Source organism: Lates calcarifer, linkage group LG8 (genome assembly GCF_001640805.2).
Source record: "Lates calcarifer isolate ASB-BC8 linkage group LG8, TLL_Latcal_v3, whole genome shotgun sequence".
NCBI classification, from domain to species: Eukaryota; Metazoa; Chordata; class Actinopteri; family Centropomidae; genus Lates; species Lates calcarifer.
Window position 1 is genome coordinate 5,700,361 of NC_066840.1, and position 26,650 is coordinate 5,727,010.

Here is a 26,650-nt window from a genome sequence, read left to right on the forward strand (position 1 = left end):
GCAGGTCATCTGTGAAGGGGTCCTGCTCTTTAGTAGCTAGTGCTGTAAATGAGTCTAATTAACACATCTCTTTTCCTATCTTAACCAGGCATCCGGGGCCAACTAGAGTCTTATTATAGAGTAGATTATGCATGTAATGTCCCCATTGAGATTACAGTATGGAAAGCAACAAATTCAGAGAAGCGCACATACATATACACACTGTGCACAAGAGGACAGGACTGAGTGAATGTGGGAAGATGGGGGGGGTGGGGGTGGCTGCTTGGTATTCTGACTGGAACATATAATAGATGGTGGAGGGAGATAGAGATACAAAGAGTGCACAGGAGAGGGGGGGTTGGGATAAGAGGAAAGAGATGTGTCTTCAGCACCACCTGCAGATTCGACTGGCGGCCATCTTGCGGTCAATGAGGTGAGTGCAGCCACCGCCCTGGGTCAGCATTAACACAGACCAATGACAAGTCGGCACTTGCCCTCTATTGCAACAACACCTTGCCGTTCCACTCCACCGACCGCACCTATCACAGCGATCACAACGCGCGCACACGCGTACGCTTTCGCACTCTTCTAGTGCTCTCCGTCTGTCTGCCTCTCTCTTAAATTCACACGCGCACACACACACACACACACACACCAGGAGAAGCTTAACAAATGTGGGAACAGATGCCCCACATCAGACTGCAGTTGCCCTCTGCTCCCTCTGCGCCTCTAGAGAGACAGAGGAGCACCTGTTAACGAAGATAAGACACTGCAGTCCTCTGCTGTCTCAACACATGCCTCCGGTGAACACACACACACACACCTTCCATTTTTGAGTCATTTGTTAATGTCCGTATCAGTATAAAGCAATCAGAATATCTGTTAGACCTCCTTGATACCTTCTGTATGAGCTCACCCCTCCTCCTAATCACCTTTCTCTTTTCAACAAAAACACTCCTACAAAACCACAACCACCAACCAATACTACTTTATTCTTTCTTCTGGGGAAACTGCCCTCTATTCACTTATTGAACTCAAGTAGCTTCTTTGATAGGTGAAGAGGAAAACAAGACATTTAGTGACCCTCTTGTGCTCAGACATTCTACTGAGGCACAGTTTTTTCAAAAAACCTCAACACTCTTCAAGGTGAGGGTGTGTGCTCCTCTCTCTTACAAGCCAATCCTTACATATTTGAAACAAAGATGCGACAGATAAATTGATGATGTGATGCAAAGCTACATTATTCAATATGATTCGATTCAGCTGTGATTTATTACTGATTTGGCTGGGATTCAATAGGATTTGATGTTGTTACTTCATTATGACATAAATGTAGATGTATTAATCTTGAGTCACTAAATTAGAAAAGGATTGATATCTCCTCATTTTTATTTCAAGTGCAGAATTCAAATTTATGTCTGCAACTTCATTAACATAGTAGCATAGTAGCTTCAGCTTTAGCTCTGTTTTCACATCAGTGCAATGTTTCTAAATTGGTACTTTCAACAACAGCTCACGGCGTCAGTAATTGCCTTCAGTCACAGAGAGTTTGGGGCCAGTATACTCTGGACATATAGTATTCTTGGCAAACTAGTGGTACAATCCTTGGGTTGACGTAGCCTTTTTAACCTAATGAGGTTTGTGGTGCTTTGTTTTATGATTTAACAAACTGCAAATGCAATCAAAATATTCCAGGCAGCTTCGGACCCGTCAGAATCTGACTTTTTTTTTTTTTGATTATCTGATTGCATGACGTCAATTCTTGGTTGGTGAATGTTAGGTAGGGGGGGTCAGGGGTGGGTCACACACCAACAAAGACTGGACAGGAAATGTAGATTTTGGTTTGTAAGTAATTATACAAAGATCCATCTCTTATTCATTTTTGATTAATTTCACCCAGAATTTTGTGTCTATGGCTGGGACTGTATCTGTTTCAGAATATGAATTGGTTATTTTTAACACATAGCCTACTTTTAGGAAAGGCACATTGTAAATGTTAATACGCTACTGTTTGGACCAGATTCTAAATTAAATAAAGCTTCATGAGTACATGCTTCGATACACAAGGAGGTAAATGTGGTTTAAACGTATGTGACATTTAGGAAATACTATATATAGAGTGCAGCCCACTGAGGAACATGGACTGGCTGCAGGGTCAGCCAGGAGATCAACCTAAATAAACATCAGCAAGAAAGAGAGAAACACACACACACACACACACACACACACACACACACATGGGAAATGGTAGCTCATGAGGTTGATGTTTTTGGCCACAAATTAAGCGGCAGCTTTTCATCTGATCGTTGGTGGATCAGACATATAATCACTTAGCTCTCCAGACACATGGCAGACAAGGGACCAGGCTGTGGATATGTGGTTGGATCAAGGGTTCAGGGCTGACACTTTCTGTGTTGATCTGACTGACATCAATCTATCGTCCCTTATGGTGTCTACACTCTATCTGACATGGCCTGGATATCCTCTGCTTTCCTAAATTACATGATTAAAGATCTGTCAGCACAATAAAAACTGAACCCTTGGGCTGACAAGATGGCAGCAGCCCAGTGACCATTGATCCCGTGACTACAGTCTCATTCTGGAAATACCTCAACGGACTGTGTGGCACACAAATACCTAGCTCTGCAAACTTGTCAAGAATATGCAGACGTGTCACAATGTAGTATGCAAATGCAAGATGAAACCTTGCATAGCAATCTCAAAATTAGAAGATAGGTCAATACGCTATTACAGAGAGACAGCTAAGTGTGCACTTAAACATAGCCAGGCAGAAGGATGTTTAGATAGCCATTAGCTAACAACACTTTATGACTATTCAGAAGCCACTTACAGTACACATACTTCCAGACACTTACAGCTATTAGCAGCCATTAACATTCATGTATAATCATGTGGAATGATGTGTGAGGAAGCCTCATCTGCAGCAGCAACAGCAAACTCAGAGAAAATTAAAATCCATCTAGGAGATGATGACAATTCTGCAGCAGTGCAGGTGTGCGCACCAAGCATACACAGCCAAACGGCCATATATTTCAGCCTTACATGCACACAAGCACACACTGTCACTACCGTTAGGACAAACAACAGCTGCAAAAACCAACACTCCACAGCAGGGAGAGACATAAAAAGCCTACACATATGCGTCAACCCTCCATTTTCATACCGACCACCAACAGTGAAAATGTGACACCCCTGCCCCCACCCCACCCCCCGTCTCACCCATTTTCTTTTCTATCTACAACTGTGACTAAAAGGGCCACACTGACCTCTGACACAATAACGTAAAGAAAAGCCACAACAACTAGAAAAGACTGTCAGTGACCCCCTCTAAAAGGGTCAGTTTCTCCAAGGCTATAAAATCTTAAAAAGCAAAAGATAATATTCTGCCTTAGCTATGACCGTGGAGACAGCGACGAATGGCGAGAGAGGGGGAGCTGAGACAGGACCCCAGCCTTAATGTAGTTTGTAATTGTAAGTGTTGGTCTTTAATAAAAGCCCAGAGTATTTGGTCAGGCTAATAGACTGGGCTCTCTAAATCCTGCCTGCCATGCATTATTCAACAGCCATTAGCTATCGCCTCATCTGGGAGGCTTTATGAGTCCCATCATCGGCTGGGGCCCAGGCTAGGCACACCAGAGGTGTGTGTGGGGAGGGGTTGAGGAGGGGATTAGCTGGGGACAGAAAGAGAGAAAGGACGAGATGCAAATACAGGTATGGGAGGGAGGTGAGGGGAGGTTAAAGAGGATTCTGAGGAGAGGAATCAAAGAGGAAAGCTGACGAAAGATGGGCGTGATGTGGCATAGGTGAGGGCTTGTGATATGGAAATGACTACAGTGAGATGAAGAAATGGATGGATGAAAGCCAGAGGTCATACGATAGCAATATGAAAACAGGAAGACGGTTGATACAGGGAAATACAAGGAGAAGTGACCGAGGGAAGGTGGCAGGGATAGAGCAAGATGTATGGAAGTAGGTGTTGGGGGGTGAACCTCGGGTCGGGGGCGGTGCTGGAGAGAGCAACAGAGAATGAAAGAGAGATGCCAGTCTGAAGTGGCATTTTCTGTTGGCCAGGAACATAAATGTCAGATGCTTCCTCCCTCTCCCCTCTCAACCTTTTCTTCTTTCAATTCCCCTCGCCTCCTCTCAACCTCCTCCTGCTCCTTCCACTCCACCTCCTGCTGCCCTTCTCAATCTGCCCACCTCTCCCTTGCCTCACCCCATCTCCCCAGAGTAGTGCCAGTGGTAATTTTGCTTTCAGAGACGAGAGAAGGCCGTGGAACACATGGAGATGCAGGCTGCTCAGTTACCATGGTATCACCGGCCAACAGGAATGGCGCCAAGACCAGGACGCGTACGTGCGTTTCTGTGTGCATGGGTGTGTACGGGTGTGGGCGTGAGCGTGCGCTCTTGAGTGCATCTACACGTCTGGGTAATGGGTGTTTAGCAGGCCTGCCAGACTTGTCCCAGCCACTGCTCTCCCAGACTACCAGGTTCTCCTGACCCTCTGCGGCAGCCCAAGGACACACTCCTGTCTCTCTAATTAAAACACAACCTGACACACACACACACCACACACTCACACACACACACACACCCTGCAGGTCTGCAGCTTAAAATAACCTTAAAAGGAACAAGCAGAGCCATCATCCCCTGCACTCAACACCTCTTCAAAATCCACTCAGTGTTTTCTCACCAGGCAGCTCCCAGGCAGACTCTGCCTCAATCTGCAGGAAGCAACTCACAAACAACAAACAGCATCTTCAAATGCAGCGCTCATTTACTAGAGGACTCATCAAAGGAGCTGCATTTTTATTATTGCATGGCCTCGGTGCAACAATAGCAATGCTGCACTGTCTCTCTCACACTTGAAAATAATTGGCTGCAGAACTATTTGGCACTGAGAGAAAAACCACAAAAATGTTTCTGCAAAACCGTCAGTGTGGCTGTGGTCTAACAGGCAGTTATATCAGAAGCTCAATGTTAAGTGTCCAATGCATAAAATATTACTGCACACTTATGAGTCCTGCCATTTCAGATTGTTAGGTGGTTAGTATTTTTGCAAGAATATTCTACCCTGTCTAACCATTCTGACCACAATTAAGCCTTCCATGTGTGTTTTCAAATGTATCATTATGCACAGCCCACGTCTGAGACTATTCACATTGTGTTGGCAGCATTTAACGTTAATGTTGTGTATTTCCATAAACCAATGCTAAGGAACAGTATGATTTCTATTTAAGGAACAAAGATGTCTCTTAGCTGCGTATTCTCACTGTGCTTATGCATATTGCTCCAAGTAAGGACACTGACTTGCGTGGACATTGCACGTGACACACAGCGTTGAGACAGCCTCTTCGCTTCATCTCCAACAGACAATTTAGCATGTTTACCTCCTCGTTAAGCGCATGAGAGACCCTGATGGAGGAATCCCAGGGAGGCAATGGCGTCCTGTCACTGCAGGTTACCACTGCAGCATGATTTAATGGAACTGTCTGTCAGAAGGCCGAACAACAGCCTGTCAACCAACAAGCAGAGGTAATGTACACACATACACACTCGCAAGCACATGCGCACAGTCAAAAAACACAGTGGAGACGGATTGTCAAAATCCCTCACTCGCTTCTTCTCTTTCTCTCTCTCTCTCTCTCTCTCTCTCTCTCTCTCTCTCTCTCTCTCTATACCTCATAACCACACACACAAACACAGGCACACAAAATCAAAAGGCAAAAGCACATATGTCCAAAAAGGCAAGAGCTAAGACAGGCAGAGACAAACACTGACACGTTCAGAGCACATTCAGAGAAATCAACGGTTAGAAAAACACACATCACCGGCAGGCCCCCTACCAAGAGAGGAAATGACTGCCAGGAATACGCTCGCTGCATCAAGCGGCACAGGTGTTATCAGAACGGTTTGCAGGAGATCCCGCCAAACAAAGTACTACTGTCATCGCTGCAGAAGTCGCAGTGTGGAAATCAACCCAAACAAATGTAATGAATGGTTCACAGAGTATTTAGCAGATTAGGCGGAAAAACTCTATGCATGATGGGGGCCCAAAATCCAAAGCTCATTACATGTGGCACTGCATTAGGAGCTCGCGCCAGCCAGCATACAGCCCTATCCCCCAGCTCAAGGCTGATTTCTATCCCCTGCTACCCAGTGAATGAGGTAGAGAGCAATCACATCAGCCAGGCATCGGGCATCTGCTATAAAAGCCTTTTCTTTATTGTATATTTCCACCATCATCCCAAACTGGCAGGACAGTGAGCTCTGATTAGCATCAAAGCCTTTGATTGCCCCACTCGACAATCAGTGCTGCTCTCCTGTATGATGCCTACTGTGATACATAACAGTATGTGTGTGCAAGTACGTGTGTGTGTGTGTGTGTGTGTGTGTGTGTGTGAGAGACTGGTGAGAGACAAGGGAGAGAAATCATGAAAAATCATGGCAGGGCGAAATTACTCCTTTATATGCAAGAACATACGTGTGTTTGCTTGCATAAACCCACACATGCACTCCAGGCCTTAATGTTTTGAGATGAACTGAAATGGTCCTCTAATATGCCAGAGCCTCTGAAGCCCGCCTTTTGATGTTGCACACTGCAGCACCATCCTCTGGTCTGGACAATTCACTCTGGCCCTGAAAATAGGCTGCTTCTTTAAAGATACCTTTCTCTGTGGCTAAATATGATTAGCTGCAGAGGACATTGTAGCTCTCTCCAAAGCTAATACATTTAGTATGGATTGTCTGAGGGGTAAGGATACAGCTAGCAGAGAGATCAATATTCTAAGTCAGAGTCTGTCTGGAGAGGAGGAACCATGCTGGGAGATGGTTAACTGTTCTAAAGCAGCAAATGCTGTCTGGAAGCACCGAATGCCAGGAATCCCACGATATTGAACACTTCTTCAAAAGGTAATGCTTAATGCTCAAGCTGGGCGATGGGTTATGTTGAGTGTCTGCATCAGGCAAGGAGCTTGTTGAAGATTTGTTGTGGATATCTCTGAGGATGAGAGATTATATAAGGCAAATCTGGATGATTCCGTATAGTCTATAGTGCACCACTTATGACCAAAGCCCCATAGGGCATTGCCTCCATAGGGCTGATGTCAAAGTGGTGCTCTAAATAGAGAATAGGGTGTCCTTCGAGATAGAGGGGGAAAAAAAGACCCAGATTTAAGTGGCTTCATTTGCATGCGTGAATCCCTCACTTAAGCCCATTTGATTCGCACACACGAGCAGCAGCAGCAGACACAAATGGACATGCGCACACCCTCACACAAGTTCCCAGGCACACAAATACACACACTTAGCACAGACACATTCTTTCCTCTTTTCCTAGAGTCAGAGGACATTAGCACTGCATCTATTTCTGGAGGCCCATTAAGGCCGTAAAACATTTAAGATCCACACAGAGTGATTCCTACTGTCAGAATGACCCGTTCTTTCCCCATTTCTCCTGCTCACGTAAAAAAAGCTGACACGAAGCTTGTGACAGAAACATGTATTTGGTGCCGTTCTGGATTTGGCTGAGTGGGCTGGCACGCCGTCTGGATGGGTGGGGTGGGAGGAGGTGGGGTTGAGAAGAGTTAGGTGGAGGAGGGGGCGAGGGGTTTGCAGTTGTTCGCCCGCCAAATGGGTCCATTTTGCTGAAATGTGACGCCTGCACTTTTCCTGACACGCTATAATAAATCTATCAATTGTGTGCGGGTGTGTACGTGTGTGTGCATTACATCTGTGCGCACCACGCATGAAGAGGAAATTGGTGGCATCTAAACAGGAAATATCCCCTTCCCTTCTCCTCTATAGATGTGACAGTCACAGTAACCGCTAACGGCTCAGCTCATTGTAACAGAGGGTGGCATATGCCTTATAATGGAAATGCATTGTACCAGTGAGGGGCTAACATACACTCACAAGGGCACATGTGTATGCAAACTCACACACATATGCACACACACAGAGGCTAATGTGGAATGAGTACAACTTTGTCTGCCTCCCATCTCAAATCTATACATAAATATATCATTTGCTGTCCAGTGAGGAGTAAATCCATGAAAGCAGCAATGTTAGGCTACTTTAATGTGAAATGACAGGCTTCTAGGCAGCTCTTAGAAGCTTAACAAGCCTGAATAGTCTCTATTTCCAGAGGGGGGGCTGTAGAATGCTAGCAGAATTGTAGCTTTACTAAATATATATAGCTCATTATAGCACACAACCCTGAATATCCCCTCAGCCTGTGTCTCATCCACCACCCATCCAGTCGCACATACAGACCCTGTAGAAAAAAGCTTTTGCTTGAGCAGAGGCCCTGTGTCATTTGCCAAGCAACTACTTGTTGCTTTAATATGTGTGCATTACATTTACAGGTCTGTGTGCTGTGACCTTGGAACACTGAAATGCTTAATGGATTGTCAAAAATGTTTGCTTAATTTCTTTTGCATTTTGGAACTCATAGTTTTGAAGCAAAGTCACTATGGAATTCATGAAGTTCATGAAATGAGTTTTTTTGGTGAAGGATACTACCTTTAATGAGGAAGTATATTTAGATGAGACATGACATAATGGCCAATCATTGTTCAGTCAAACCTCAAATAAACAAAGGCATTTACTGTCTCAATGTATTAACGTCCAATATTGTAAGTTATGGCAGGAATGTGTGATCTATGCTCTGTCCTCTAATTAGAGGAGGTGTTGCTCTGACCACAGCAACTTGTGAATAAGGTTTCTGGTGTTAAGATTCATCCACCAATTAAAACTTAAATTGTGGTTATAATGGAAAAAAAAAAAAAAAAAAATTAATTAACAGTGTACATCACTGACCACCGCAACATCAACTCTTGTCTTTTACTACACAACATGCAGTATAGTGTGTTAATATATAAGTGTATAAGTGTTAAAACCTAACATTTTATTTTAACCCCCCATTTAACATTTTGGTTTATAAAACACTATAACACACAGTGTATTTATAGAGGCAGTTTTTAAGTGTTTATAAAGCATTCACAACTGCTGTATAAACAGTTAATGAATGATCGATTACACTCTATAGCATATTTGTAATTATATATATGTCTTCAGTAGTTTTAAACTATAAGCTGGTTTAAACCTGCTGTACGTGTGTACAGTTATTAAATTATTTTGGACTAACATGTAAATATATTGATTGTTATTCATTATGAACAATTCTAAACCCCAACCCTAGCCTCCAAAAGATTTGTGCACTTCTGTTTCTTATGCAGTATTATAACAATTAAATCCCCAATTGAGCAGAGCAGGTGCATCCATCCATCCGTCCAGTAATGTTTGTTAACTAAGCTGCTGACTAGTCAACTGAAAAGAAAACCTAAAGAGTGTTCTATGTATTTTATGTTGTATGTTGTATGTTTATATATTCTATGTAGTTTTTTTTTTTTTACTAATACTGATAGATGCTGATCAAATATTAGCTATACATTACTGTTTATCTTTGCTGAACACTAATGTGCATCCTTTACAGAACTCTATGCATTATCGTGGAAACATGATGCACGTGTATTCATCATTTTACTTCACCAATTATAGTTATTCATGTTGTATAAACACAGTGAGGTAAAGCGAAATTATCTATGAATTACTAATGTTAATGGCTCTCACAGGATGTGAATATCTTAATAGACATTTCTTGGCAGCAGCAGGGACCAGAATTGCTAAATTAAACAAAGTAGCTTTTAATTTTTCAACATCTTTCTGACCATTTATTGCTGACATAATTTAATTTTTTGAGTTTAGTGTAAATGACAAGCAAGCTTTAATTGGAGAAATACTTTTTTAAAGTTCAAAAGAAAAAAAAAAGCATCCTGTCACGTATCTTACAACTTAAAGTAGACATCCAAGTTTGCTAAAGCCACAACAAGCAAGGAAAGTAGGAGCGGGAAGACACAAGGATGTGAAGAGCCTGGGGAAAATATGTTATCTAATTGCATCATGGGTAGTGCACTGAGAAAGAAACCTACAGGGACTAAAAACATGTCTGTCATGAATCCCCTAGCTTCAGAAATGTGCCAAATTAATGCTTTACTAAAAGACAATAAAAGCCATAAAATATATGTATTTGTTGGCTGACAGCAATTTTACATTGTATTTGAACTAATGTATAAACTGTTTAAACACATGCAAGAGAGTATGCATTAACTGTTTGTGCAGCAGTTATGAATGCTTCACAAAAAGGAGGAGTTCTTAGCAAAGGCATCAATAAACACTTGAATGTTCTTACATCTATGTACACTATAGTATGTTATAGTGTGTTATAAACCATTTACTCATTGTTTATATACAGCTTAAATATAAATAACATTTCTGGCCTGAAGAAGAACTGTAGCTGTCTCACACTGAAGAGTGTAACATTGGCTGAAAGGTTAAGCTACTGATTCATTTTTAGGATTTATAGCAGCATTAAGAGTTAAATAATTAAGACAATGAAGCTTTTTGTTAATGCTTGATTTGGCTGAACTTCAGATAGCCTTTGTGTCACATTCTCCATTCTGCCCAGCACTTTTATTCTCACTGCAATTAATATCTCAAGACAGGCAATGCAGAATAAAGCATTCTTTATTAACTGAAAGCCTGAAGTTTACATCTTTTATATGAGTAGTTACGCCCTAAGTAAACTTTCTACCCTCTATCTCGTATTTTCTGCTATGGACAAGGTATTATCTCCTAGGAGTTGAGACTACACCTTGGCCGTCTCTGACCCATGCCTTGGTTTTTCCTCATATCTTCCTCTGACTGCTCTCCTTTCTTAGAAAAAAAGAATTACAGTATTAAAGCATTTCCCTGGGCAATGCCGTATACAGTTACAGTACTATATCTTGTTATATCTTGTAAGTCAATTTGTGCACAGGTGCAATTGTGCATCCAAGTGATTGAAATTACCTTTAAAAACGTGTTACATTAGGGGAAATTGAAGGGAACAGAACTGTGATACCCTTTTTCCAATTTCCAATGAACATGTACCCCTACGTTTCAGTTCCTGTTGCTGCTAACTGCCACTATTGACTTGGGGAGACAGTAGACAAGCCATATACTTCACACTGACATAAACCCAAAATACAGGTGACCCCATGAGCCAGTAGCAGTTCCTGTCGAGAACATGATCCTACACCGGCTTCCCACCCACAAACACTGCCAATTATGTTTGACGGTGTGGTCAGCAAAGCCTGACACACTGTGCCTATGGGAAGTGCTTAATCCCTCTGTGCCACCCCATTCAGTGTTGCACCTTAACTGACTGACTATTGATTTCTACAGGTGATGCAATTAAAATTCTGATTATATATTACACATTCAAAGTTGGTTGGTCAGCAATAGTGCATTGTCACAGGATGAAATTGGTACACATACTTGATGTTTTTACAGATGTTTGCAGCCGACAGAAACCAGCAACACTCCAATAATGCTTTTGAACATTAGAAAAATCCAGCTAAACTTTTTACATCACATTCCATCCTAAACTGCCATACAGTGTAAACTAGTAATGGATAATAATTTGACTACTGTACCTGCTGTATGGGAAAGATTGCTACTGTACCTTTAATTCAGGCTGACCTGCTACCAAATACATCATATTTATCTTTAACATTTAGAAAATTCTTTATGGGGAATTAAAAGGTCTGTATTGAGTCTCATGTGGGCCCATTAAGGTACACCGATGAAAAAAAATGCTTTTATGTAAAAACATGAACCCCTCCTGTTTACCTCTATAAGAGCGTGTTCAGTGTTTTCATGTATTGACTGTGAAAACAAATTTCCTCTCAGAGGATAATAAAGTATTTGTCCACTTTACTGAGGTGCAGGATTGTCAATAACATTCGTGTAGATGTGTTTTCTCAACAAGCCTACTGCAGCACCGGTGACTAGTCAATATCCCACAATGCACCTCTGACCTGTGGGCAAACCTGCCTCACTCTTCCTTTCAACTTCCGATGGACATTGATTTTCTGGTAGCTCCCTCTCATATATAAATGTGGCAATTGAGGAAAAGTGAACAGAGATGTACTTTAAGTACAGATCAGGGCCTCTGAGGCAAAGAGAAAATATGGAGAACATTTTTTCTGATGCAGCTGAGTCATAACCATAGAAACCCACCAAGCGTCCTAAACACAGCCAGGAAGAAGAATCTGTTATTGTTCTCCTGATCACAAAGTACAGTGTGTAAGTGTGAAGAGTGTGACACCATGGATGTATGATATGTGAGGTGCTATTCTAGGGTGAAAGTGTGTGTGTGCACTTGTGTGTATGCATGTGTGTACTGGTGAGAGAAGGCGGTATCTAGGTCTGTGTGATGAATCTGTTTCAGTGGCAAGCAAGGTGCTGCGAGCAGCATGCCGTCTGTTAATTCACATTCGCCGCGGGTGGTTAGAGTCTGTGGCTGATGATACTGGGAGGTGTTGAGAAATGGAGGGAGAGAGGAGAGAGAGCCTTGACAAATGAACAAAAGCTATGTGCAGGGATGATCCCCCATGTCAACTGCTGTCAAAACAAAATTTAAAGTAGAAGTATAACTGTAACTGTAGCAAGCCCACTCTCTAGCCTTCTGCACCCCAGTAAATTATTGCACAAAAAAAGCTTTGCACTTGCAAAACGTGCACTGCAGTGTGGAGGAATCAGCTTTACAAAAGAACTATTTTAACTCAATGTGCTGGAGTGTAAAGCCACTCTGTGCTAGTATAAGTAAAATTAGCTGGAGCAGCAATCTCAGCTGGAGAGGTTTTGATCTCTGAGCCATCATGTCTTCATTAAAGTATTAACCGATGATTGCAGCACCACCAACCAGCCGTGTTTATTTCAGCAGCGATTATAGCCCATGTTACATCCACGCAATCATAACCTTCGTCTGTGATAAACCTTCCCACACAGAGTTGCCTCTCTTGGCCGTGCAACAGTCATGAGTGCATTAATCTATGGATTTCTCGCTCCTCTCCGCCTCTGGCCAAACATCACCAGCGATTGTGCATCATCCTGCGTTCATTCCACTAATGTAGCATAGAACTGCAGATATACATTTGATACATTGCACGTCTCACCCGCTGGCTCCCCTTGCTCCTTCTTTACTTCCCCCCTGCCCGAGATATCAGGGGAAATCCATCCAGCTAAGACGGTCCAGATGTAAATAGCTCTTGCATAAGCTCTGCCCACTCAAGATCACACCACAGGAAAAGAAGTAGCATTGCCCTGAGCTGTGAGGACACGAAGATGTAGTTAGTCCAAACCAAGAAGATTTATATTTAGTTGCTATTTGGATCACAGGTTGTGTTGTACAGGTAGAAATACAACTGTAAGACTGGTTTATAGCAGTTGCCACCCCTCTGTTTCCTGTCTAGTAAAGCAGAAAGAAAAGATACTGCTACATCATCCGCATCACATAAATCAGGCATGAAAGCATAATGGTAAGGATTTGACTGAGGGCAACCAGGGGCAAGGACAGACGTATGAGATATTACTCTCATTCATTCCTCCTCCCTCTGTTTCCTTCACTCTGTCTGTGTGCTGACCCATCTCTGGTGCTGACCCAAAAAGACTAGAAAAAAGAACCGCACCCACCTATTGTCAGCCGCATACCCCATTATCTCCTTCTCGCTCTGCAGCTACGAGGGGGCTCGGCTCATGCTTCCCCGAGGTGATCATCTCTCAACACATCTCACAGGCTAGACTCATTTCTGCTCGTTCCCAAATCGTACAGGGATCTTCCCCGCTCAGACAGGGCTGCAGTCATTCCCTTTATTCCACCACAGACAGAAAAACAATAGATGAATGTACCTTGAATGTAACACCAGTTCCTCCAGGGAGGGAAGGAGACCTTAAGAATTGGTGGAGCATATCCATTCGGTCTAAGAACTACAGATACAGTATGTGTTTTTGAACAGATTATAATACACCCTGAGGTTACAAGGTGGACAAAGGGGGAATCAGTTTACAGCGTCAGCCACTGTTGCTTTCATGCTTCATCATGTATGCTGCTTATTATCTCTATGCTGCTCATAGTTTAGCGGCCATAACTAGACACGGCAGGTCTGTTGAGCTATGAATTTCTCCACATGCTGAAGTGGAACACAAGTGCAAGATTGTGAAGTGGATGGGTTAAACAAGTTTGTTTTCCCTAATTTCAGTAGCAGCTAGTTTAAATCCTGAATCTGTAACCCAGCCCCACATTACTCCCAAGGCCAGGGAACACTTCATTAGCTAACTTTGTTTTAGGGGGACCGTCCTACAGAGGAACATCCACTGGATGATTCTTTATCTGGTTGTAGGCCAATGTTAGCAGCTCTGTCTTGATCTTTCTTGCATTTAGGGAAGTTTACACCCCAGCAACCTGAGCTTATCTGAGATAATGTTCCAGTGCTTAGTCCTCATCTATTTCATTTTTAATAATAAAGTAGAACATGCTGGATGAAAAAAAGAATAATAAAAAAAGATAATGAAGTATGAAATATGAAGTATGAAAATTAAACAGCTGAGCAGGATTATGTTAGAATGAAGTATGAGTCTGATTTTCCCTTATCATACTTACAATAGTAGGACTAACTAGCTCTACACTGCAGTACATAAACAATTACATCCATATTTTGCAAGTCCTCTACACTGATCATCAGTTGATGAGGATGCTGACTTTTTGCCTTTGACGCATAGCTTTAACCTTAATATTGTACTCTAATATCATGTGGCCATTAAGTGCATACCTTTTACAGGATTCTAGTTTTAAAATGAGTCAGCTGGAATCATTGACAAGTCAGCAGGAGACTGTGTTTTCAACTCATGAAAATAACAATAGCTTAAATAGCCAATTAGCTACAGCTAATAAAATCTGCCAGCGACAGTTGTTTCAGCTGGTAAAATCGACGAATAGAAATGAGAAGCTTGCTTTGTCTACCACTGGTTGAAGTAAAAGACCCATTTACAAAAATTACAATAAATTTCTATAGTAATTCTGCCACGATCATTAATATTATTTTAAACTCTAATGCAATTATTCTTCATGCTAGAATGAAAAAGCATAGCCACAGTAACTAAGGGGTGAGGCTTTTTCTTTTGGGGTTGGAGCAAAAATACAGCATTACTTCAACAAGTGCACATAAACAGAACGGCTATTGCAATGGCCACAGTACATAAACACAAGCCCCTCTGAGTAAAATGAAGTCCATTCATTCATGATATATCTTACAACCACTTCCCCCACCTCCTTATTTACTTGTATTTGATTATGCTCTCCTGCCTACCTTTTCTTAATGATTGCTTGCAATTTCCTTATTACTACGCTTCTTGCAATCACGATGATTCACGTTGAGTTAATCTATTGTTTCTACTTAAGAGTCAAGTACAAACAGAATGTAGCTGGCTAAAGATTAAAATGTTACAGTAAGTTTAATGTAAAGGTTTGCCTACATGTGCTCTTTCTACATCTAACTTTTCAGTGTTACGTGTGTGTATGTGTGTGTGTGTAGCACTGGCCACAGCGTGCAGTGAATATTATCCGCTTTGGCCAGACTCACTGCCTCGGCTGGTGTTGATCTGATTCAGCGACTACACACGCATTGAAAAAAACATCTGTTTGGAGCAAAATACACTCACGCACAGACATGAATACAAAGTGAACACTCTTTTGGAAGCACATGAAGACATTCAAATCCGATGTGCGCTTCCATACACAAACACGGGTACACTCACCCCACCCACCACACGCGCACACACATAAACACTATCTGGAAATGGCATTGAGCATCTGTTTGGACAGCACAAGCACATTCAGTTTTTGTGAAACACTGGCAAGAGCCCCGCATTGGCCATGAGAAGCCAGCCTACTGCAGCAGGATGACCGGGTGACCGAGCAGCCGTCCAATTGTCTGCTTGCCTTATCCACACACCCACATGCAAATGCACATTCGCGCACACACTTTTAAGCGTAGACACCGCAATGCAAATTCAGTTCCACCCCCACCCCCTTGCACCACCACTCTCTTTTCCCAAGTCACCCATAAAATGCTTATGCTTTTAGCAGCATTCTGAAGCATTTTAAGAAGCTATTTATTTAACGGCATGATTATCTATCTGGTGTCAGGGTGATCTATCTAGCAAAGTGATTGGGTGAGCTATTAACGCCCTCTCCTCTGGCACAGGTGGCAGCTGCTGTGGCAGAGGACAAGCAAAAAAAAGAAAAGAAAAAGAAAAAAGGACTCTCCTATTTGATGTATTTGTAAATTTTCTTTCCACATATACACAGTGCAATGCCTGCCACAGTCTGACAGCATATAAATGAATCTTAAGCACAAGGAGCACACAAGTGGATCACGATCACGAATGCTATGATGAGCACCAGTGGACACAAACATATCAACAAAACATCCTCTTTTAAAAAATAAAATGCTAAAAATAAAGGCAGCCTGCTTAGATGTTGGAGGCCTTGGGATAATTCCATATATTGTAAATATGAAGGTGATGTCTCATGCCAATCTGTCATGTCTCATCTTAACAAATGTATCTCTTCGGGGAACGCCAGTTTAGCATTTAGCATGAACATACATCACATCAACGTCACTTGACAAAAGCACCCCCATTTGTATTGCTGACAGCGTGGCTGGGATGTGTGAGTCTGTGGTAGAGGGAAGTGTGTGTGTGTGTGTGTGTGTGTGTGTGTGTGTGTGTGTGTGTGTGTGTGTGTGTGTGTATGTAAGCGTTTGGGCTTGTTTTTTTGTATTCACAGAGTCTGAAAACCCCACTGTTCTTCCGGGGTCAGACACCTTTGTGGGGACCAAAATGCTGGAACCCACAAGTTAAAATGTAAAGGTTTTGGGGTTAGGGGTGGAATTAGGTTTAAGTAAGGGCTAGGGGTTGGGTTAGGGTTAGGCATTCAATAAGGCACTAGGAAATGCATTATGTCAGCGATGGGTCCCCACAAAGATAGGTGTACTAGGATGTGTGAAAGAGAGACAGTGACAGAAAATAAACAGAAACAGAGAAAGAAAGAGAGAGAGGACTCTAAGGCAGAGAGAGTTAAACCAAGGCCTGGAGGAGTTTTCAGTTATTTACATATGCAGATTCTGGTCACCCCAGATCCCTACCCTCATCAGGAGAAACCAATTAAAACTCTCTTCATTTAATGTTTACCTTAATTAACCGTAACAATTAATGGCTTTCCAAAGTCCTATTGTGGCTTTTTCAATTAAACGCTGCCTGTGACAAAGGTTGCAATCCAATCCAATAAATCATACAGACAATTCTCCAGTGAGTAGAAGAAGTCCATCCCAGGGCAAAGTGAATGAGTGAAATAGGCTCATATATCACTAGTTCTTTCATTTTGGTTTTATGCTCTGACTCATACCTCACTTAAAAAAGTTCTTGTGGTTTTAGATGTAGACAGTCTGTACTGTGCTGAGGTCCGTGCATGGCTGAGCACTTTCATGTCTGTTTTGTCCATGTATGCGTGTGCGCAAACATGGGCATGTGTGTGCGTAGGTGTCCGGCCGTCCGAGCAGCAGCATTCATACTGGTCAGCAGATTGTTGGGTGAGACCCAGTGGACCATTAGCTGTCTGTAGCTGCCAGGGCTGAGAGCTGATAATGACAGGTGGTGTACACACCCTGGAGGTCTGACAGGCTCAGGGCATCGTGCCATGTAACAACAGCCTTTACTACTGGCACCACGGCTGTGATGGCAGCCTTTAACACTGGCACCGGCACAGCTATGGCAGAAGTGTCCCTGGCAGTACCACGACGACTGTGACGATGGAGTAGCCATTACTACAAGCAGTTAAACTAAAATGGCAGTGATTGTTAATGGCGAGGAAACCACTACACTGTCATTACTATCACTGACATCCTATCGGCAAATGCATCCAAATCCCTATGCAGGCTCAGATGACAATTGTGATCGTAAGAATAATAATGAACCTGTAGGTTTGTTATTCAGACAAGCTTTTTTCACAGTAGACGCCTGCTCAGTGTCCCATTCATGCACTCTGAGGATGTTATTATGTAGAATATAAAGGTCTTGATTTGCTTACTTTTCTTTTCCTTTCTCCATCATTGTTCAGTTAGGCTTTCTAGCTGCCCATTCATAGAAGCCAGCATCTTTTCTCTATTCTTACATGGAAACATCTCAGGTAAAAGAAAAAAGAGAAGGAAATTCAAATTTTGAAAAATTCTAATTTCTTCTTTCCCTCCATGACAACCATTTCCCTGTCAATTCAGCTGTGTTGTGGCTGCATTTTCTACCATCGCTCCTAAATACACACCCCCTCTGACCCCTCACACACACAACACAAAAACAGCAAGAGCATGTGTGGGCATCTGAGTGTGTGTGTCCATACAGACACCTTTGTGTCCTCCGCCCCCTCTCAGCCTCTCTCCCCCAGTGCAGAACACTCTGATTTGCACTAATCTCTCGGTACACTCTCAGGGCTATTGTTCCTTTCTGCTGCGAGCTTATTCATGTGCCACTCACCATGCTCTCCTCTCATTTTAATACTCCAACAGCGCTGGGAGCTAAAAACAATTTTAAGCCCGCTTATTCAACTGTTCATTAAAAAAAATCAGCTCGCCTCTCACCTCCTCTGCTGTGTAGGTGATCGCGAAATTGTGCGGGATGTGACCGCTTATTAAAATGGCAAGCAGCGGCTGGACTCTGTGATGTTTCCATCACAGAGTTTATGTATACAGACAGCCTGTAGGCAGCCAGCGGACAGCATGAGATGAAAGCTATGGCTGATGTTCTGATTTGATGACTGTTGCCATGGCAGCGAGATGAGAGTGGAGGAGGGGTGTAAGCATTCACAGAGAGAGACAGACAGAAAAGTATCTCTCTCTGTCTTTCTCTCTCACTCTTTCTTTCCCTCACGCACACTAAAACATGAGCACACATCCCTAACCCCCTATCAACCAGCAGTACAGTCCAGTAGGTCTTCTTTTGGATCAGCGGGCTGTAAAGGTCCATCATTAGGACAACGGGGCGGGGTCCGACATTCTGACAGCTTGTCAGGAAGAGAGGCCTGCATGGCTAACTATGTGATGAGACTGCTATTAAAGAAGAGGAAAACCACACAGCTGCACTGTTGTTACAATAAGGCACCTGGCGGATTCATGGGAGCTCTTCAGCCTCTCCTGGATGGCTGAATGGGTATTTCAATAAAAACGGTTTCTGGCTCCAGCGGACGTGTTTATAGCGTTTCCTCTGGCCAAGCGCAGCACCAGGGTTAAGTTGATCATCTCTCACTCTGGTAAAATAGCCAGGGGAGTCCGTGTACCACTAGATCAACTCTACAACTTAAAGACCCTAAACGTTACAGCTCAGATGATCGATATGGCACTGAGCAATGTTCTTTACGAGCTAATAGACAAATCCATTCCTGCAAAACCCCTTGGGCCTTGGGAAGGCAAGAGGGGAGTTAGAGCATACGGCTGTTTGCCTGGTGTTGCCACTTAGACCTCTGCTTGCACGCACTCACCAACACGCCAGGGAGGATAGAGGAGACAGTGGGATGCTGCTTGTGTGTCTGTGCGTGTCTATATGTGCTGCTGTATTGGCACATCTGCGGATGTCTCTTTCTCTCAGGGTATTGTAGTTCACTGATTCCGATGAGGTTATCACGGCTGCAGAGCTGCCAAAAGGAGATTTGTGTCTTCCAACATCAGAAGGAGGAAAAACACATAAAACCCATTTCATTCTCATTGCTTAAATGCTCTTATCTGACACTTGTGGATAAGAGAGCTTACATGAAACATTTGTAATTCCCTCACTATCTAATTAAAAGTCCAGATTGCCTAATAAATGTCAGAATTGCATCATAAAGTAGAGGAATCCTGAAAATCTGATTCCCATCTGAAGTCTAACTCTGTGTAACACCTGTTGCTATTTCACCAGGTTCCATCAGTCCATTGAAATGGTATTTCAAACATGGCTATAACACCACTGATAAGTCACCACTGGCTAAAATTAAAACTTGTCTTACAGCTAAACCTGGGAAGGATTTTCAGATGATGGCTTTCCAATATCATGTGCAATGTCTTTTCTTTGCCAGTGAGTCTCTCTGTCTTCCCATCTTCTCTGCGCCATATCTTTGTCTTCCTCTGTGCTGTGTGCTTGCTCATTAAACCATAAGGTCAGTTTCTCACTCCACTCTGCCACCCTTTGTCTCCACGCCCTTGCTAACCTTCTGCAACACTTACTTGAGCACAGCTTGGCCAAACTTGACTGCAAAACTTTGGCACATCATTATAAAAATAATGGACCGTGTTTATAAAGGATATGAGGGCCCTCTATGACATTGTACAGTCCCCCAGGCCCTCGAACAACCTAGTTTATAGCCGGCATGTAACATTTATGTTTAAGGTAACATTCATGCTTGTCTTATTTCAAGGCAAGGACAACAGCTACACTATGAAAAAATATTTAAAATGACTTTATTTGAAGGTCTAATGGCAGCAATCTATTTTGGGGTAATATGGCTCATTTAGTGTTGGTAAGTATAAACCTGGCAGGCATCTACTCTGTTACAGTGGTGTAACTTTCACTCTCATTCAGAGAACATTTATTTTGCTTATCCTTCATTTGTTGGACAAGCATATTAAGAAAAATGGAAATTATTAGGAACAGATGTGAAAAAAGCCTCTTGGCCCCTTTCCCTACATTGTGAATTAACAGTGTGCGATGCAGCTGGAAAACACTGACAGCATTTTCAAATACTAACAAATAAGGATTTGTGAATGACACTGTTATTTTCTCATGTACAGTATATTATTGATTTGTTTAGGGCTGCAACCAACAATGACAACATTTTTTTGATTAAATGACTAATCATTCAGTATTTATATTGTCACAAAAAAGTTACAAACATACATTGTAATTTCTCATAGCCTTTTGTGATGTCCTCAGATTCCTTGTTTGGTTGGGCCAATGCTCTAAATCCCAAATGTTTTCCATTTACAAAGACATACGATAGCAAATTCTAAGATTTGAGAGGCAAAAACTTGTAAATTGTTGGCAGTTTTGCCATCCAACTTGGACAATTCCACACTTGAAAAATGCATGTTTCACACATGAACAAAGGAATTAATACTTGGTAAAAATTTTGCTTGAAAAATGAGCGTGCTCAAATTGAATTCAAGAGGCACAAGCTGTCAAGTGTAAATAAATTCATGCCTGATTAAAATGAACAAGAAAGGGACTCTTGCAATTGTGTTCAAATTATTTTGTCTCCATTTAGTGCTAGAACTCAGGGTTTTAATATTCATGTAGCATCATCTTGCTTTGGAATATTCATCTACAATCAACCTGCTAATAAAGACAACACCAAATAAAGCCGAGTAATAATATCTGTTTTATTTATTTATATCTGTTGGGTGAAATTTAAACGCTGTTGTACGTCATTGTGTCCTGTCATGTTTGTGGTATTAACACAGCCAGCAGCTAGTACTAACAGAGTGTCACACCACGGTCAGGTCAACAGATGAGGGCTAACACGTCTGGATGTGGGGGGATTACATCCATACTGGGTCATGTTTTTCAGTACCACTGCTTTCATAAGGCTTGATTGCTAACTTGGGGACTGTAAATGTTTGAGGCAATTTGAAAACCCATTTTCTTCAAACCATTATCTGCAGTGTACGGCAGAAATGGAACACTTAAACCTTTCTAGTGTATTAATTTAGCACTGTGATCAGACAGTTATAAGGGAGTTGTCAAGTTTTAAAAAAAATAATGGACATCCTGCGGCCAATCAGGATCAAGTGCTTACTCAGGCCATGGTAATTACACAGACATTTGCATTTTAGCACAGAATGTTATCTACCATAATGAGTGATAGAGCCTTTCATTGGACTGCTGTTTGCAGTTGCCTTAGAACCCTTTCTGCTCGGAGGACGATGTATGAAAAGTGCAGTGATGTAAAACCAGGAGGCTGTCTGTTACTTGCCAATGTGTCAATCCCAAAAGTGGAGGGAAAAAAAAGATAAGCTAAAAAGATAGACAATAGGCTAGAGTAAATCTGCAAATGATTAAACTAATGAAAAAGTGGTCAATTAATTAGCATCTCATTATAGGACAGTGTTGTAACCCAGATAATACAGCTAATGTAGTTTTTTTTTTTTTTTTTATTCCACACTGCAGTAATTCAGAGGACTGACACTAAATCTATCTGTTCCCTCTCGCTCTCTCATCAGCCCTCCTCTTCTCTTCTCTCAGCATTTATTTCACCACTCCCACCCAGTAAATAAGCATCATCGTCACTGGTGAGGAAGACTGAAGAGTTTCACACTGGACCTTTTTGGAAATAAACTTATGCGCTTTCCTGTCAGATAAGATACTTCTTGGATGTGCCTCTGTGCCATTACATGTGTATATAGTCTCTATCTGTCTATGTATATGGGCTAATTATATACAGTCTGTGGTCTGTGCATTGTAAGTTACAACAAGCGAATAAGGCTAACTAGGTTCTCCCCTCCTCCAGTTTTTATGCTAATAAGCTAATTGCCTTTCACCCTACGTTCCATACGTAATGCACAGACAAGAGAGTGGTATCAAAATGTATGTACGAGTATGTATCCACCTGTATACTGTGCACTACAGTATATGGTCAAAGCACCTTTAGTCCGCTGGTGTTTTTAATGGTTTAATTGGCTTAGTTTCAATGAAGGGAAATCTTACTGCTACATTATACAATATTTCAGACTGTTCTTCCAGCTTTGTGGCAGCAGTTTATTGCTTATTCACTTATGTTCTTCTGGGTTGAAGGGGAACAAATCCCTGCAGCCAGGTTCCAAAATTTTGTGGAGAGCCTCCCTACATAGAAACATAGTTGCATAGTTGCTGCTGGAATGGCATGGTTACTGTAACAGTTACGGGTGTCCACATATTTTTGTCCATGTAGTGTACGTGTGTGCGCATGTGTGTGAGCCAGTAGTAAACTCTAGCTGAACTACACTTTGTCTTTCTACTGCCAATCTCCTCTGTTCTAACGGTGCACTGTCGTCAATTCTGGGTGTTGATGTTTTCCTGAGTTTGTCAGCAGGTCTGACTGGTGCTCGAGAATGCCCACAGCCTTCCTCAAGGGAGGTGTCACAGTTGGACATGCACCCCCCATGCCCCCACCCCCCTCCTCCTCCACCACCCTATCACACAGATACACACACAGAGTAACACACGTACACACACTTGAAAGAGCATAAAGACAGACATCTATACAAACATAGCTTCACACACAGGCTGAATCTTTTACTCCTTTACTCTTTCTTAATCTGTCGCTCCCTCTTTCTATTTTTCTCACACTCAAGTCCACACACATACGCACATACACACACACACACACACACACACACAAATGCACACACTGACTAAATTGACTTGTCAGCTTCAATCAGACCAGGAACAAAAGGATTCCTGCCAGTTTGAAGCTGACATCATTAATGGGTTTGGGAGGGGGCGAGCTCTGAAGACAAAGGGAGTGCAAGGTCGGGCCGACTTAAAATGCACTTTCATTTTGGCAGGGACGTTAGCTTTTTGATTTCGGCCCCTTTACGCCAACATCTTTTTGCGAGTGGCTCTAACTTTCATTATCGCGGGGAACAGAGGGGCGTGTGAGACTTTGTTGTGCTGATGGAGAGAAATGTGACATCCATAATGCATTTCCTATTAGAGGATGCCACGCATGGACACACCTGGCCACGTGTCAGAGAGAGATGGACAGGAAGAGGATGAGAATAAATGGGATGTCGGCGAGGGGAGAGGAGAAAAAAAAACACCTTGCCAAGTAAAGGATACCAATGCAAGAGAAGGGGTAAAGTGCGAGCAAAGGGAAGAGCACGTTCTCAAGAGAGATTGTGTCAAGGTTTATAGAGCCAGACGACACTGTACAGCTCTTCATGTGACATATGGAATCCACACGTAAACCTGCTTTCCTGGTGCATTGTAGCAGCAAAGCCAAATGCTTTGAACATTTAAATCCTCTCCTCTCAATTCTGTGACTTCATCCATCCTCATTTGCTTCTGTTTCCTCTGCTGCATGCCCATCTGCCTCCCCCCTTTTTTATTTTTTTGCAGCTTTCATTCTGACCCTGGATAAAGATGGAGTCCCTCATCTCAAATGGTAATAACTTTGGTCCATATGCACACAGCCATCACAAATTGATTACTGTGTAATGCTGCGAGCACTCCCACTCTCCCTCTCTCTCACTCTCGCTCTCTCTCCTCTTCCGTCGTGTGATTTTGCTCGAGGCTGACTCCATGTCCAATCTGGCTGTCATTAAACAGCACCCCTGGGTGCAGCCCAAACATAAACAGGCACATCCTAAACCCTTCTTCACATGATCCCTGTCTTCTCCTGTCTAAGTCCTCTCCTTTTCCCACCATCTTTGTCTAACACTCACTCTAAATCAGCTTCTCCTTCACCTGTTTTACCCTCAACCACTCATTCCCTTTTATTCTCATTCTAATTATACCATTACATTACCATTTCTATTCTCTCATTAGCATTTTTTGCTCTCTGTGTCTCTTATTATTCCCCTCTCTAATTCTCCTTTTTCCCTCTCTCTCCTTCTCTATCACCCTTCCTTTTCTCAGCCACTGAATACGTTCCACCTTTTTTGCGGCATATAAACAGACAGTGCCCTTGGGGATGGGTTGGAGAGCTCTGTCTTTGTTTGTGTGCACCTCTAACTAACTCTCCATCTGCAGGGAGCCCAGCCAAGCCCAGCAGTGCAAGACAGATAGCTGGCACCATCCCAGACTCTTCTCTAGTTGGCCCCATATCTTCACCCCCGCCTCTCAACTTCTCCTTCCTTCCAGGCAATAGTCTTCCCACAGAGGTGGTTGTCAGCTGCCCTCAGGCAGCCAGTCAGGTACTGTAGACATCCGACCCCTACTATTCCTTTTCCTCCAAGCCTTAAACCAAAATCTGCCTCCTCTTTCGATGGCTATTCAATCCTGTTCCCTGAGCCATGTGCTGTGGATGTTCATCACCGGACTTTGCTCAAGCTCCATCCTCAGTCAACCCCAGTTTCACCTCCTATACGAACTCACTTCAGAGACTAAATAACCAATAGCACATTTTCTGTATTTAGTCACATCAAAGAACCTTCAAAGAGAGAGGAACTTAAGCATTAGCATTAGTTCAAAAACTGAGAGTTTCAATCATGTAATTGCCCAAGGCTGTAACTTAAACCTTGAAAATAGTTATAATGTCATATGTTGTTTTTCTTTGCATTCATTGGCAAGACATTTCTCTTCTTTCTAATATGATACTGTGACGGTGTAACGTGAAATACAGTCAAGGGGAAAAGTGGTGCAGGATCCTCACATACACAAAAAACGAATCATCAAAGGTGCACTGATTTATCAGCTTAAGTGAAATTTGATCTCCCCTGGGCATTTTGCATAGTGATGGACAATCCCCTTGAAGAGTAAGAAGAGACGTTTCCCACTCACCATTGTCAGGCTCTGACTTCCTGTCATGCTCGGTGTCGGTGAGAGAGAGGGCGGAGTTGGCGCGGCTCGTGAGGCAGGAGCTCTGCTCAGACTTAAGGCCGCGCATCCACATGTGCTGCAGGCCGTGGGCGGGGGAGGGGTCCACCTCTGGTTCAGTGTCCACGTCTGAGCCCACGCCCAGGGAGTAAGCGCGGCTGTGGACATGAGCAACTGGCCCGGAGCACAGCGCGTCCTCCGTGTCCTCCTGGTGCTGCTGCTGCTGCTGCTGTTGGTGGATGTGGTAGTCTGGGCTCCTCATCTGCCCAGCCTTGCAGAAGTCTAAATCTAGAGGAGGAGGGAGAGACATGCAGATTGAGATCATGGAAACGCAGAGCCATAAAGCCTCTAATACTGGCATGTGTTGTTATTTGCTTTAGCAACTAAGCTGACCAGGTGTTTGTTAGAGTGAGGCACTTACAAGCCAAACACTGAACGCCTCGCAAATTATGTCAAGAGACAGGCTGTTATTTGAACAAGCATTTATTAAAAGTTCCGCAGCAGAAGTCCAAATCAAAATGCCACCCTCGATTTTTCTTAACCATTTGCAGTGAGGCTATATCCTGTTCAGGCTGCCTGATATGTGTTATTGAGCTCAAGATGTATTGAACTGCTGCTCAAACAGAGCACTGATCTCATCTATATTCTCCTTGGTGGGGTGAAGAGATCAGATAAAGATCAAACCTTATTAATATTGACTCAGACTGAGGAAAAAATTGAGCCTCGTATGCTTTCAGGTATTAGAACGCCCTCCAATCCCAAGCATCAACCTGTTATCTGAGAACATCAGATATACTGTGTTAGTCCTCTGGTTACACTTCAATTCAATTCAATTCAATTGAGTTCTAGTTTTTTTCTCCTGCAGAGGCAGTTGAGTAAATTTTCTTCCTCACCACCTGAGTTTTCTGTTTAGAATGTATAAGTGGAAGTGAAGGAACTGATGTAATTTTAAAGAAGTCAAGGCATAAATTGAAATCTATACAGATACCACTGTGGCCAGGCACCATTACATATAGACTCCACTGGATGCAGAGAGAGGAAAGAAAGACTTCTTCTCCCTCTCACTTAGTGCAGTTAATATTGGTGTGAGGTCAGGTCCTCTGAACACGAACCACAGTGTTTCAATAAAAGCCACAGTCCTGTTGACCACTCCATTGACCAGCGATGTGTC

General features: G+C 42.8%; 1 protein-coding gene across 1 annotated transcript in view; it reads right to left on the bottom strand.

The window, feature by feature from the left end:
* Positions 1–26,650, bottom strand: part of tenm1 (teneurin transmembrane protein 1) — a 161,143-nt gene that overhangs the window by 117,973 nt on the left and 16,520 nt on the right. Inside the window, 1 exon segment of the mRNA XM_051072179.1 lies at positions 25,444–25,767. Coding sequence (XP_050928136.1) covers positions 25,444–25,767 — 324 coding nt within the window.